Below are 16,434 nucleotides of genomic sequence, written 5' to 3' on the forward strand. Positions count from 1 at the left end.
GAAAGTTCTAACATATGCCATTTATATACTGAAAATCTTGCTGAAGTGAATAAGAAGTGATTTTGTTGTATTATTTTTTTGGAAGCCGCACTAATCCTAAAGAAATTGAACTAATTGTTTTTCTTTCTGGTTGTAAGAAGGATTTTGCAGTGAGAAGATAGAATCTTGGGTATGTCATCACCCCAAACAGAAAAAACGTACCCAGTCTTCTTGCCAAGATGTGTCAAATACATCTATGTGTCACACTATTTGGACTCTCATCAGGCACAGTCTGGCATTAGGTGTATATGCTTGCTAAGGTGTATAAGACACCTCTGATGTGAAACTATTTTACTGTTTTATCCTCAAATGGAAGAAGTTCTAAGTCTCTATTGTATTCAGCATACCTTTGAAAGGTATTTCACATGCTACTTTTTAAAAGGAGAGAGAGAGTGAAGAGGGAAATATAAGTTGAAAATTCTGTTCTGCAAACCAAATGTTACAGCAATTTCAGGCTTCTTCATCAAGATGGTGGTGTTTTACTGGGTGATAAATTATCATGAATTCAAGAGCCTAGAGTTCTAATTAGTGGAATTGTGCCTGATGAGAGAGTCCATATCACTAGAAGACCATCTAATACAGGGCTGGAAGAGTGAAGAGGCCTTATGTACTTTGATCCATACATAGTTTGTTTCTTGCAGAGAATGTTTCATAGAATCAAACATGGGAAGAATGCAAAAGTATTTATAATTTGATAGCATCCTGGAGTACTGGATAGCTGTGTCAGCTAACTAATAGAATCAGAAGTAGAAACGTTACCATCACCATCTGGTTGATGTACTTTGCAAGAAAGTTTTCACATAGAAGTTTATGCACTGTCCCTTCTACTGTATGATCCATCTTAGTCAATATGAAACACTAAGAGTCACATGTGAAATAATATCATAAAAGTTATTCAATCTCTGCAGTATATAATCCTTGACTCCAGGCTAAAACTACTCTTAAAGTGTTCTGTCAGTAATGCACAGCTTAATGTTATGCACACTATTCTTGACTCATCATCTATTACTCATTATTATTATTATTATTATTATTATTACACACTCCATGGAGTCAGCAGACTCATCGTGGGAGGTTCATTCAACTGACAGTATATTTATCATATAGAATCTTAAAATCCTTAACACTCCTTGAATTAACAACACATTTAGGTAATGCGTTCCATTCACTGACAATTGTCCATATAAAAAATTTGCTCCTCACACCCCTTCTCACCACACTTTTACACAACTTCTAGGAATGACTTCTGGTTCTTCCCCTCTCACCATCTACTCGTTTTATAATCTCTTCTGGATTAATCTGATAAAATCTTCTCACTGACTTAAATGTCTCTATCATACCTCCTAACCACCAAACTCTGCAATCCACATTTCTTCAACTCTCTCTCCATAGCCAGCATTCCAAAGGCCCGATATTGTCTTAGTCACTCGTCTCTGGACCCTCTCCAATGTCTCCACATCACATTGAAAACCAGGTGATCTTGAGCACAATTGTCCAAGTGTGGTCTGACCAGTGCCTTATACAGTGGCACATCCACTTCCCTTATCCTTACATGTTAGAGTACTTCTTATCATAGCAGTGCTACTATGTGCAGCCTTTACAACACTATCGATATGCCTCTAAACTTCAGTCTACTGTCAAACATCACTCCCAAATCTCTAATCTCATCCACTTCCTGCAGTATGGCACCATCAATATAATACACAGCCTTATATTTCTGTACCCCAAAATGCAACACCTTGCACTTGTTGATATTAAACCAATCCCACTCTTTTGTCCAATTAAAAAGTCTCTTCAAATCTTCCTGAAGGGAATGAACATCAGCAGTGCTACTTATAATTCTTCCTAACTTTGCATCATCAGCAAATAACTGAAGATCCCCAGTCATTCCACAATATATCATTTACAAGTTAAACAGCAGGGGCCCAAGAACAGAACCCTGGGGCACACCACTGGTTACCTTCCTTTTTTGAGACACTGCTACATCATACACAACCTGCTGGTATTATTCGGAGAGCCAATCTCTGATCCATCAGAAGATTGGCTCTCCAAATCTTCCTCTTGCTTGCCATGTAGCAGAAAAATTCCCTTGAGTTAACCTTGGCCTGACTAGTCAATCTCCTCTCATATTGCACCTTTTCTTTCTTAGGTCGTATGTGATGTGTAGTGTGCATTCTCAATTCCCATCCTCTGCAGCTTGTACACCAACTTATCGTGCTGTAATCTATCAAACACTTTTGAAAAACTCTAAGAATATCACTGTATATGATTCTCCCTTGTATAACACACTTATCACCTTATCATAAAATGCAAGCAGATTTCTAAAACAGGACCTACCCTTTACAAATCAATGCTGACCATCATAAAGAATGCTATGTCCAATAACCCAGTACTGTATTCTATTCCTTATCTTTCCAACACCTTGACCACAATTACTGTTATTCAGACTGGCATAGTTTTTGACACAGTTATACAGACTGGCATCATTTTTTTGGAATCAATCTTCAGGAATAAAAAGTCAAAGAGATCAAGATGGTTTTTAGAATATGGAAAGCAGGAATGTTAAAAAATGGTAGGAAAAATAAAGTTGCACCAGAAGGGCAAAAGAAAAAAGAATTCTAGATTACCATTCTTTGGCATGGAATATCAGACCACATGAATGCATACGTTCCACCTTTGTGGCAAAGGGATCCTACAGAGTATAGTTTGAGCTAGAGTCCAGAATGTCTGTAAGCAGTGGTAGTATACATAATTTGTTTGCATTTATATCACGAATGTTGATAAAGTGGATATGGAAAATAAGTTTTTTATTTTGTTTTTGGCGTTTATGTAAGTTTTTTTTTTTTTAATAGCTGCAATGATACTATGCTTATTATACTATAAAATCACCCAAGATGATGACTGTACTGATTAAGTTGGACTGCAGAAAATCAGACTTCACAATAAATAAATAGTAAAAGCTTTTAGCTCAGGGTGTTTCAGAATTTTGGGAGTGATAGAGACAACAGATGAATCTTAGTTGGAGATTTCTGTCTTAGAACCATGCTTGTGGAGTGGTACTTTGCCTTCTTTCCACTCCTTAGGAACTCTACCCACTGCAAGACTTTCATTAAATAACCAAGTCAGGGTCATAGCCAACTGTGTTACTCGTTCCTTAAGAATACATGGTGATATATCATCCATTCCCACAGCCTTATTCACATCTAACCCAACCAGTATCTGCTACACCTCTGTTTCTTTCACTTCCAATTCTCCTAATACTTGCCTCTCTTCTATATATTCCACCACATCATTTACACCAGTATGATATACTCCGATGAAGTGCTCGTTCAATAATTCCACTATATCCTTTGCAGCTGTTAGTCTGCTGCCATGACTATCCACCAATGTTAATCTGCCATAATTATTCTTCCTCTTGCGTGCCATGTAGCAGAAAAATTCCCTTGAGTTAACCTTGGCCTGACCAGTCAATCTCCTCTCATATTGCACCTTTTCTTTCTTAGTAGGTCGTATGTGATGTGTAGTGTGTATTCTCAAATCGTCTACTCCACTCACCCCCCCCCCCCACAAGATTAAATCCTGAGTGCACCATATTCATCCCCCAGTTGTTCTAATTTGTGTAATTTGTGTAACAGAGTTCCATGTGGTATTCTGTCAAATGTCATTGCAAAATCCAGCAGAATCATCGTGTAGTGATTCCCTTTATCCAGGTCAGCTGTCAGTCTATTATAAAACATTAATAGATTACTAAGGCATGACTGACTCTTCACAATGCCATGCTGCCCTTCATAGAGTATCATATTCTTATCTACTCATTCTTGAATTTTCTTTTTGATCAACTTTTCCAGTACCACCATTCCTGAGAGTACAGTTCCCTCAGCTTATAGACTGATTAGCCTATAATTTGCTACCACGGACTTAGATCCTCCCTAATGCAAATGAATTATTTTGACCTCCTTCCACTCTCTTGTGACTTTGCCACAGCTGAGACTTAAAACAGCCTGGTCAAAGACATTTGCCAGTTCTCCAGCACATGCTCTTAATATGTGAGCCAATATCCCATCCAGTACCCCAACTGTATTTGGATTCAGATTCTGCAATGTCTGAAATACCTCCAATCAATTTCTGTTCTCATATCAGTCCCTATACTATAACAATATCTTCACTTGAATGATATACCCTTGCAAAACGTTCACTTAGTAGCTCAACAATTTTGTATGCCTCCATTATCTCTCTACCATCTACACTCATTAAAGTTATCGAGTTATCCTTCTGTAGACATTCTTCCTTATACTTGCTACATAATCACCTTTTCAGATAATTTCTTCTCATAATCTGATTTTGCCTATCTTATCACGCTGGTTACCTTTCTCCTTATATACCCAATTATATCTATCACTTCCCTTTTGATGATAATGTGGAGTGTATTACCTTCATTACTGAAGGACTAGTCATATAAAATCAGATACCCCAAACATAAATACAAATTGGAAAGTGATAAATAAAGACAATAAACTTAAAAATAATATCTACAAATTCAAGATTTAGGAAAAAGGGGTAGGAGTGTAGAGAGTATGCATACTCTACATCTACTATTACTCTCAAATAGGAAAAGATTTGACAAAATGGCAGTGATAAATCATCATTTTAGTATACTTTTAGACAAATTCTGTGAGAATTCATTCTTAGGAATCTTTAAAATCCATTCATAAATGCCTGCAAAAAAAAAGGGTTCCCAAGTATGCATGTGCACGTACACACACACAGTGGAATGAGCTGAAATAGTAATAAATATACTAATTCCAATTTTTTAACTCACCTCAAGTTTTCCATGGATCATGCTAGAAAAGTTCTTTGCCTTGGCCATAGATGGCAATGCTCTCAGCAAGATTTTTTTTTTTCTAAGTTGGTACATCAGTCATAAGCATCCATGTGAAATTGCAAGTCATACTATGAAGCAGTTTGTTTTATACAGCTGTCTGAAGCAAAAATGTTATCGCTCGAAATGGATAAAACTGAGTATCGTGTGGTTATAAAATTCTTTGTAAAAGAAGGTTTAACACCAAAAGAAATTCCTTTAAAGTTCATAAAAGTTTATGGGCACTCTTCTCCTTTGTTTTCCACAATTAAGAAATGGGCTGCCAAGTTTAAACATGGCTGTACCAGCCTTGAAGATGATCCACGTGAAAGACATCCAAAAAGTGTAACAACACCAGAAATCATTGATGAAGTGCACGATATGATATTGGATGACGGGCGAGTCAAAGTGCATGAAATTGCTGAGACTATAGGCATTTCAAAAGAATGTGTAGGATATATTTTGCATGAACAATTGCAAATGTAAAAGCTTTGTGCAAGATGGGTGCCACGCTTGCTCACAAAAGATCAAAAATGCACTCACATGGAACTCTCTGAACGGTGCTTGGAGCATTTTAACAAGAATAAAACTGATTTTGTGCATTGATTTATTACTATGGGTGAGACTTGGATTCACCATTACACACCAGAATCCAAACAGCAGTCAAAACAGTGGACAAAAGCCAGTTGTTCAGCGCCAAAGAAGACGAAGTCGGTTCCATCAGCAGGGGAAAGGTCATGGCATCGGTGTTTTGGGATGCTAACGGCATTTTGTTTATTAATTATCTTGAAAAGGGTAAAACAATAACTGAGGAATATTATTCTGATCTTTTAACCAGACTAGACAAAAAAAATTCATGAGAAAAGACCCGGTTTGCAGAAGAAAAAAATCATCTTTCATCAGGACAATGCACCTGCCCACAAAGGTGTTTTGGCAATGGGAAAATTAAGGGATCTGCACTATTAATTGTTGGAACATCCACCCTATTCCCCAGATTTGGCTCCTTCTGACTTCTGTCTCTTCTCAAAACTAAAACTCTTCCTCACTAGTGGTCAGTGATTTTCTTTGAATCAAGAGGTGATTGCAGCTGTAGAGGGGTATTTTGCAGATCTTACTGAGAACCACTACAGGGATGGGCTGATGATGCTGGAGCATCGCTAGAATAAATGTATTAGTCTTAAGGAAGATTATGTTGAAAAATAAAAATAATTTTGAAATTAGAAATTTGTTTTTCCATTGTTAGGCCGAGAACTTTTCAGACCACCCTCGTAAATTAATTATTAATAACAACAGGATTTTTATGATCATTTATAAATGCAAATACTAAAATACTCAAACTAAATGATGAATTAATTACGAATGTGTAACTCTCTCTTTACATTTTAGTTAGGAAAACAACTGCAGAGTGAATTATCACATTTAAGAAGGAAATGTCAAGAATTAGAGAAAACAGCAGATGATCTAAGGAAAGGTACTACTGAAACAAAAAATGAGGTAATATTTATTTGTATTCTTTGTAGACATATTTCTCTTATTTCATCCTACCCTTATCCTGCTAGCCTCAGTGATTTGTTCTACTAAAGTAATTTGGCTTCTTAGAAACCTAATTAAAACTGTGATAAGGTGATGAATCCTATCCTTATGGTCTGCTTTGTTTGTTTGATCATGCACATAGACCACATAGTGCAAACTTTGCTATACTGAATTTAGGAAAAAATAAATAAATACGGTCATCATTCCCAAGAAATATATACCAGAGAAAGTGTTTGCATTCAGTTAGGTAACTATGACTTCTGGATCTTATCTCACACTGAGCTTAAGTAGGTGTGTTGGAATTATCACTCAGCCCCTGATGAAGCATATTATTCCATATTTTTCTTTCTGCCATACATTACATTTTCAGTTATTATATGAAGAAACCAGTTATGAAGTATTTAAAACTTTGAATAACTAAGGATTAAACTAGACAACCCACGACCTTCTCAAGTATTCTTGGACTTTGCAACTGTAACTCAAGGATAAGGTGGCTAGCCCTATGCCTCCTGATGTGTCCTATGTCTATAGATGCATGTATTCTCTGGACCAGTTTGGGGGATGAAAAACCCGAGTTTCCGGGTGGGAAAAAACCCCTACCTTCATATGAGACTGGCTGACTCACCTTTCATCGAAAGAGACCAGATAAAGGTTCCTCACGTCACTGACGGGAATCGAACCCAGGTCTTTCCGACCAAAGGGCTTCGTCCATACTGACTGAGCTATGGAGGCTCATAATTTCATATAGTAGGGTATTATTATTTACTACAAATGCTACTCCATGGAGTCCAAGGACTCATCAAGTGGGGGGGGGGGGGGCATTTAGACATCATAGTTAAATACCTGTCATATTTCTCCCACAACATACATTTAACAGATACACACCAATGAATAATGGTAGCCATTCCACACACACAATGAGAAAAACCTACACCTCACATTTTTACTATCTGAAACCAACTTTCAGAGATGACCATGAGTTCTACCTCAACCATCCATAAGATGCAAAATCTCACTTGTAAAATCCTCTTACAAGTTTGTTTCTGCCATATCTCCTTTTCTCTGTATTACTCAAACTTAGAATACCACATTCCCTCATATACACTATTCCATATGCTAGTTATCATCTTGGTCACTTACTGAATCATTTGAACTATATCCCCATTTTCTTGAAACCCAGATGACTATATATGTGCCCAGTAATGCATAAATAATATTGAAATATTATTTCAATAAAAAAATTTTAGGTTTTAACTCAAGGATATTTCTGATCTTTGTTTGAGACTTTTGTATGGATATCGTCATCAAATTCCTATGTATAATCAGGGGCATGTGCAGGATATTACATGGTGATACTACACAAAACGTTTACCTTATTACTAAATTCTTATTGACATTTTTCCTCCAAAATCATCTATTATCTGTCAAGATTCATTATTACCAGCTCTTATATTTGTCTTCTAAGGCACTTCGAACTGCATCAATCCATTCACAACTTGATCTTCCTCTCTCGCTTTCCTGCTAAATTTTGTAATCTTTCCTCTGTCATAACACTGTCAAGCTCCTTCCTAATATCTTCATTTTTAATATGATTTTTGCCATTGATACCTCTGGCCACTCTAATTTTTTTTCAAACTGCCATATCTGTGATCTCCAGTCTTTCATTAACTGTTTTAGTTCTGAGTTCTCAGATTCATAAGTTCAAATTGGCATGAACACTGTCTAGTTTAATGTTCTAATTTCTTCCCTATTCCATATAAATTTATTCAGTTGACTCCCTACCGTACTAGCTTCCTAATTCTGTTTGTCTATTTCCATATTTAATTTGCCATCTTTATTAATATTTGTACTGAAATAACTGAAATGCTTTACTTATTCTATAGGTTTTTCCATTCAGAATGCAGTTGAAGTTTTTTTTATTGCTGATTTTTATTTCATGTTTGTTATAGGTGCTATTAAATTAGTTAGGAATCCTGCAAACTTGAACTGAATTTATTTAAGAGTATAACAAAGATAGTGGCCTGCACCACTAATTTCCCTCTCATATTCGGATTTTGCCTTTCTTAACATACCAATCATCCCTTGACCTGTGCTTCATGTGCTTGCTGGTCACTTTCTCTTTGAATTCTCTCCACAAATTTTTCTTTTTTTATAGCTTCTTCTTAATGATTCTATTCATACATTTAACTGCCGCTTGATTTATCCTCATGACTAGGTATTCAATCTGCTATTATTTCCCTCGAATACTCCTTTAGCATCTCCTATGCACTGTCAACATCCAACTCTTGCAGTGTCATTCATTGGCATTACATTGGTTACAGACAAATCCTCTGATGTAATTACTAGTTCTAGCACTCTCAGACCCCTGATACATTCCATCATATGCTACCTCAGGTAATTATTAGTAACTGCATAAATTCCATTTCTTTCCTCTCATATGTCCTTTCCTCCTTCCAACCTATGTTTCCATAGTTGAAGTCCTCCATAATGATTATTTGCCTTTCACTCATGGAGCTTATTTGCCAATGCATACTGTTCTCATCAGCCTTCACATCCACTGGTCTATAGCAGCAACCAACTGTATATTTTATCTTGTTGGCCACTATCTCATACTAGATGGCCTCAAATGCACTATTTTCACTGACCTCCAGTTGAACTCCTCTCTTTGGTTGCAGTTCATTAGCTGTCATTAAAAATAGCCCTCCCTCAATTCTTTTCTCTCTATCCTCCCTGAAAATACTATTATCTTCACATTCTATCCCACTAATTATATCATCTTCTATCAGCCATATCTCTTCTTCTGTATTCTTATTCCCATTCCCGATATTTATCTTGTATATTCTTACCAAAGTCTTTCCAAGACTTTTGTATAGCTACTTTTACACATTGCATTACTTTCTTAAATTTTTCTGTCTATTCTCTTAAGTAATTGCTAGGAACTTTCTATATACTGTCTTCTTTTCCAGGACTGCCTCTTTCACTTCTTCTGTCTGCTACAAAATTCTGATTTTATTATTCTTGCAGATAACTTTACGTTGCATCTCTTGCTGAATTAATCGATGTTTTCTTTAGCACTTTACACTGATTCTCCACGTTTTGATTATTGTTTTCAAAACTCCTTCATTTTCTTCAGATAATATACTCTGTGTGTATATATATATTTACAGTTCACCGCTGAAAGCTGCTGAACTTTAATTTTATTTAAAAAAAATTCATACATATTTTTGTTTTCATTGTGATATTCAATTTTATTCTGCTCAAAACTAAATGGTGATCACTACCAATGTCAAAAACCATGTATCTTCTGCTTTGTCCGAAACTAGCATGAAGATATCACTATCTACAATAACATGGTCAAAGAGACTTTTCTTGCACATGTTGCAACATGGGGTTAGTGATGACTAGTCCATGTCCTGAACAGAACTTCATCAGGCATTATTTGTTATTATAAGATTTGTCCTTTTTCCCTGATTTTCCCAATGCATTTCTGTATGTTTAGTATTCATTTCCTACTCTGCTGTTAAGATCTCAAATGAGGATTAACTTTTCTTTTTTCTTTATATCATCTGCCTTCTCTAATAACTTGAAAAATGCCTCCACTTCTTCCTTGGTAGAATCTTCTATCAAACTATAGGCACAAGTAAGATTTCATTTTCCAATTTCCCATTTTGATATTTGCTCACATCACTCTGTGCAATATTTCTTATCATTCAAGTAGATTATCTTTGAAAAGAATTATAACACTGGAGGAAAACTCGCATAAAGTACTTTATTAGCATAGAATCATAGGCATCACCAGTACAAGATCACAGAATGGCAATTAAACATTAACAGACAATTCTAGAAAGTGCCACCTAAGTAGCTAATGTAAGATAACTATAAAAGATCAGTAATTTCCTAACTTATTTAAAAAAAAAAAATTATATATATTTAAACAATATATAGTTAGGAAAGATTAGCTGATTTTAAAAGTACTATCCCCCACAGAAGAGAGATAGATGTAGACCATCAAATCTGTTTATGTTAGGAGAGTGAAGTAAAGTTTCACACATTTCTTTATAAAGCCGTTCTGTGAAGAAACAACTTTTATGAAGAACTCTTGTCTTGTTCCAATGAACTCTATGTTTAGTGTTAATAGTATACTCTGCAAGACCAGACCCTTCAGATTCATGGTATTTAATATAAAATTTGTGTTCTTCTACCCGAATAAAAGCAGATCTTTCTGTTTGTATGAAATAAGATAACCCACAAGAGAAAGGAATCTGATAGATGCCTGGATAATTGAAGGCGGAAGCTTGTCCTTAGGAGATTTTTTGTGCCAATTCTTTATGTTCTTCATACGAACTGTTACAGAAAGAATTACAACATGTTAATTCCACTTTTTTTTTATCTAATGGTTTTAAGGATTCTTTCATCAAAACAGCTTTTAACAGTTATAGTATCTCTACCTCTTCAAATAAAGAAGAAATAACTTGCATTCCTATTCCTTATGTGCATGGCATTAGTGAACACATAGCAAAAGTTTTAAAAGCACTGAATATTTTTGTTGCCTTTTGCTCAATTAGAAAAATCTCCACCTTTTTCACTTCTCCTAAAGACAAGCTTTCTCCTCTCAATTATCCAGGTGTCTACCAGATTCCTTGCTCTTGTGGGTTATCTTCTTTCATGCTTTTATTTGGCTAGAAGAACACAAGTCTTATATTAAATACAATGAGCCTGAACAGTCTGGACTTGCAGAGCATGCTGTCAACACTAAACATAGCATTCATAGAATGGTTTTATAAAGAAATGTGTGAAACTCGACACCTTTTGTGTAAAAGTGTCAAGTTTCACACCTTCACTTTCCTAGCTTAAAACAGATCCAATAGTCTACATCTATCCCCTTTGTGGGAGATAGTTCTTTTTAAATCAGCTAATCTTTCCTAACTTTATATTGTCTACATATAGATATATATATGTGTAGAAAGTATTTTACCTTGGGTATAATAAATGTTAAAAATACCAAGCAATTTTAAACCTGGTTTTACTGGATATTGGCCCCTTGCCTTTAATACAAAACATCATACATCCCCTCCTTGGAGATGTGTTTTTTTGGCATTAAGGGTAAATATTAAGATTAGTGATCGGAGCTTATGCCACCTTTACCACGAGTTGCCTTGGTCTTGCACTACCTGTAGAATCAGCTAGACTTGCATCACTTGCAGGCGCAAACTTGACTTGTTTGTCTGTTTGCTTACTTGGGAAATGGATAACCTTTTCTGGAAATGGAGTAAAACCAGGTTTAAAATTGCTTGGTATTTTTAACATTTATTATACCCAAGGTAAAACACTTTCTACATTTATATCTCCTCCAGAGATTTTTATTTAATAAAGTTAAAATACCTTATGGTAACTTGTTCTGGTAAAATACTTATAAGCTCTGTATTACTAAATCTTGGTATTTCTAGCCTGGCTCCCACTGATGAGACCTCAATAAAGGTCGAAACCGGTCTGGGTAGTGGCCCCCTTGCCTTTAATACAAAACACCATACATCCCCTCCTTGGAGATGTGTTTTGGCATTAAGGGTAAATATTAAGATTAGTGATCGGAGCTTATGCCACCTTTACCACGAGTTGCCTTGGTCTTGCACTACCTGTAGGATCAGCTAGACTTGCATCACTTGCAGGCGCAAACTTGATTTGTTTGTCTGTTTGCTTACTTGGGAAATGGAGTAAAACCAGGTTTAAAATTGCTTGGTATTTTTAACACACACACATATATATATATATATATATATTTTTTTTTTAAATAAGTCAGGAAATTACTGACTTTTTTATAGTTATCATACATTAGCTGCTTAGGGGTGGCATTTTTTAGAATTGTTACTGTTTAATTGCCATTCTATGATCTTGTACTGATGATGCCTATGATACTTACGTGAAACTTCCATGTTAATAAAGTATTTTACGTGAGTTTTCCTCTGGTGTTATAATTCTTTTCAATATGCCAACTCACAGTATTTCATTCTTGAAACAGAGATTATCTTTGTGTTTTGTGTTGATGTCTGTAGTTGTTCCTTCCTTTCCTCGATCATTATTGCCCAAATATATCATCTTATATTTGTGTTATTTAGTACAATAGTATAGAATAGGAAGTAAACTAATACAATTTTGCCTTATTTGTTTCAGGATAAAAATAATAACAGCTAATTCAATGTGATACTTCTCTAATTCTTCTTCCAGTTCCACTTCTTTTCCATTGATTCTTTGTTGATAATGTCCGTCTTGAATTTTAATGATGTTGCGTTGGAATTTGTTCAGGTAGTTGACTTTTCACTATGCTTCCTGATTCCCCAATGAAATTATTGTGGGCTTGTTTAACTGGATGATGTCCCTGCCAACATGATTTTTCATCTTATTGTGCCATCATTGTCTTTTGGTTTAAACTAATAAAGAATGCAGTATGGTTGCAGCGGTAGATTATTATGTGTTACTATATTAAATGCTTTAGCAAAGTCAGATAAATCACTGTATAAGCATCTCTCTCTCTCTCTGTGCAATACACTACTCACCCTATTATAAAATGTGATGAGTGATTAATTGTGTTTTCATTTAATTTCTTTAACAATTCAATAGGGATCTGATCAGGGCCTGGTGTTTTACCTGTTTTCATTTGACTTAGAGCATAATCTATTTCTTCATATGTAATTGGTTCGCCATCCGTATTTTGTATATCTGGTGCGATTTGGTCACCTGGCTTTAATGGTGATAAGGAAATATTAGACAGATAGAGTGTAGAGGTGAATTACTAAGAAAGTGTCAGGACTCCAAAATGTTGAGAATGACAGATTAAGACAATGTAGTCTACAGAGCTTGTGGAGATTGGAGGAGGAGGAGATGTAATATGATTTAGACTAAAGTTGGTGAGAAAAACCTATCAGTAGATACAGGGGAATTATTGCTTAGGGTGATGGAAGAACAAGAGGTTCTCCCATCACCCTAATCATCTTTGCAGACTATACAAAGCCATTTATATAAGTAAAGAAGTATAAAGGAGATTTTATTTATTTATTATTATTTTATTTTATTTTATTTTTTTTTTTGCCTGGTGGTACTGAATGAGTGCAAAGCTTGTGCTTTGCTGGAGTGGGTGGTGATTGCTCCAATACTGAATGACTTCAAGGCTAAATATTGTGAAATGATAATTATTGTGGTATGTGAGTGTTTGACCTCCTGCAATGTCTTTGGATACCATCGAGGACTTGGAAGTAAACTAATACAAAATGCCATGTACAGTTTTGACTGCCATAATGTTTTGATGTACACTGTTACTTGAAAACAAACAAAAATAAAAACTAAAAATAAATAAATAAAATACCCAATATTTTATAATCAAGGTGATGTGATCTTCTACTGAAGAGAGATAAATTTGAGAAGAAAGCCGTAGCAGATGTCAGAATACAAAGGAAGTGGCAAGAAACAGAACAAAAGAAATTTGTTCTGTTTCTTGCATAAAAATTGTACATTGATGACAGAATACAAATGATTGGCAAGGAACTGCACACAAACCACAATATGAAAAATTGTGGTTTGTGTGCAGTGGCTCCCACTGATGAGAAACATATAAGAAAATGTAATTGAGAGACATATAAGAAAGGGAACTAGAAGAGTATGAAATTATAAAATGAAAATCCTGAATTAATATTTAAATTTTGAAATGTTACAATAGCTTAAATTAATTTCACTTATGTGAGATTTTCATGAAGAATTAAATATGTGTGGTCTGTAACATTAAAATAACTGAAAACTACAGCTAAAATAACCTGAAAACTCAACCCTGTTATTATTATTTCTCAGGTATCGCCATGGAATCAAAGATGCATCATGGGAAGATCCACTCTAACCATTGTTCACACATTATTCATACTTATCATACCTCTCCTTGAACTCATTTATTGACAAAGTACAGGGTGATCAGAATTAAAGTATCCCTATTTAAGGCCTTGTAGGGCATCATTCTATGATCCAAATGCTGTGAAACTTTGCAGGAATACATTATGCATCATGTAGAAGCAATATCTGAAAGAAAAAAAAGTTCTAAACTTCACCACCAGGGTTGCTGTATAATGTACCAAATATAGATGTAGTAATTTTTTTGTGTGTGTGTAAGAAGGAGAAAAGCAACACAAGCATAAATAACACATTTTTATTCACTTCCATTATGCATTCACAGGCTGTACTGTTCATTGTCCTGCCCTTCTCGTTATGCCACAAACTGCATCCTTTGCAGAGTGTGTTCAACCGCAGAACACAGCGGGTCAAGACTAATGTTGTGCACATGCTGTGTTATGCTATTTTTTCAGTATAAATTAAAGATAGCAAGAAATTATATACTTGGTTTAATTCTTTATCCAAGTGAAAGCAAACAAAGTTTGTGCCCCAAAGTATTTTCAAGACTAGGACAACTCGTATATAGAAGCTAATGACTTCACATCATTTGCCTTGGTATCCCATAATGCAAATATGACTTCTGCATTACTTCAACCTTAGTATAGTAGAACCAAGTGGAAAAACTTCCAACAGCTATTTTTCAGTGCTGGCAAGTTATCAGGATGATCCCGATAAACCCTGCCTTTCAGAAGTCCCCAGAGCTAGAAGTCACAGGGAGTTAGATCAGGTGAACAAGGTAGCCATGCAATGGGAAATGCATGGCTGATCACTGTGGCTTCTGGGAAATGTTCTCAAAGAACCTCCTTTATGGATTGACTGATGTGTGGAGGGAACCCCATCCTTCATGAAAATAACTGAATCCATGCACAGGCACTGCTGTGGCCCAACAAAATATGTTTATCATATGAACATAAAACCCTAGCAAGTTTTTTAGATATCTGGCAAGTAGAAGTAAGAATAATTATGGTAAGATGATGTTAATGGATGAAAATGGTAGAATGGTAACTGCTGCAGACATTGTTGAGGTATTCAGTGATCCATTTATAAGGGTGTTTCATCCTCATCAGAGTGGAATCATGAACAACTTAAGTGTAGAGGACACAGGAAAAGATGGTTTAAATGTGAGTGAGCGAGCAGGATGTATTTGAGGAAATAAATAACCTTGATATCAATAAGGCGATAGGATTTGATGACATATCGCTGTGCATTTTAAGGGAATGTTCCAGGGAATTGGCAGTAGTATTGGTATGCCTGTTTAATAAGAGTCTTACAACAGCACAGGTTCCAAGGAAGTGCAAAGAAGGTAAAATTGTTCCACTGCATCAAGATGGTGAATAAGGCTGTGGCTACAAATTATAGGTCAATCAGTTTATCTGAAGTGTGGTGAGAAGTAGGATACAGAAATATTTTGATAACAGCTGTATTCTCTGTGGTTATCAGCATGAGCTTGTTAAAAGGAGATCATGTTTTACTAACTTACTGATATAACAAGGTGAACAAATATCTTGAACAGGAGAGATGCACATACAGTGGTGTACTTAGATTTTGCAAAGGCTTTTGATAGACTATCACATGACAAGCTCTTAAATAAATTGAAACAGATGGGATTGGATAACAGACTTCGAAGTGGGATCAGTGACTGGCTGTCTGCTAGATATCAGACAGTGGTGTGCCACAGGGGTCAGTTTTATGATGTTGGGATGGGTTTAACTAGTGATATGCAGCTGTTTGCAGATGATGCAAAATTCGGAAGAGCAATGCAGAGTCAAGCAAATGTTGTGACCTTACAGGAGGACTTGAATATGTTGTATGAATGTATAAAGGAGGATGTGAACAGAGAGGTGAGAGCAGGCGCTTTGCATGGAGAGTGGTTGGGTAAGCAGCAATGGGTTGCAAAGTATACATTTGGCAGGGAAACTTTAACAGAGGTACAGGAGAAGTGAAATATGGGAGTGGTCGTGGACACAAAATTCAGGGGCCACATTGCACAAGTTGTGAAGACGTCAAATTGGATAATGGCAATGATGCGGAGGACCCTGGCATGCAGAAACAAAGAGGAGATTTTCATAGAATGG

General features: G+C 35.7%; 1 protein-coding gene across 1 annotated transcript in view; it reads left to right on the forward strand.

Annotated features, from left to right (window-relative positions):
- The window catches only part of LOC150107634 (uncharacterized), a 276,919-nt gene that overhangs the window by 174,096 nt on the left and 86,389 nt on the right, over nucleotides 1–16,434 (forward strand). The window contains exon 8 of the mRNA XM_090392144.1: nucleotides 6,284–6,391. Within this exon, the coding sequence (XP_090248270.1) occupies nucleotides 6,284–6,391 (108 nt within the window). The remainder of the gene's footprint in view (nucleotides 1–6,283; nucleotides 6,392–16,434) is intronic.

The sequence above is a fragment of the Typopeltis vanoorti genome, chromosome 4 (assembly GCF_054136105.1).
Source record: "Typopeltis vanoorti isolate ZY-2024b chromosome 4, IOZ_Tvanoo_1.0, whole genome shotgun sequence".
Taxonomy (NCBI): domain Eukaryota; kingdom Metazoa; phylum Arthropoda; class Arachnida; order Uropygi; family Thelyphonidae; genus Typopeltis; species Typopeltis vanoorti.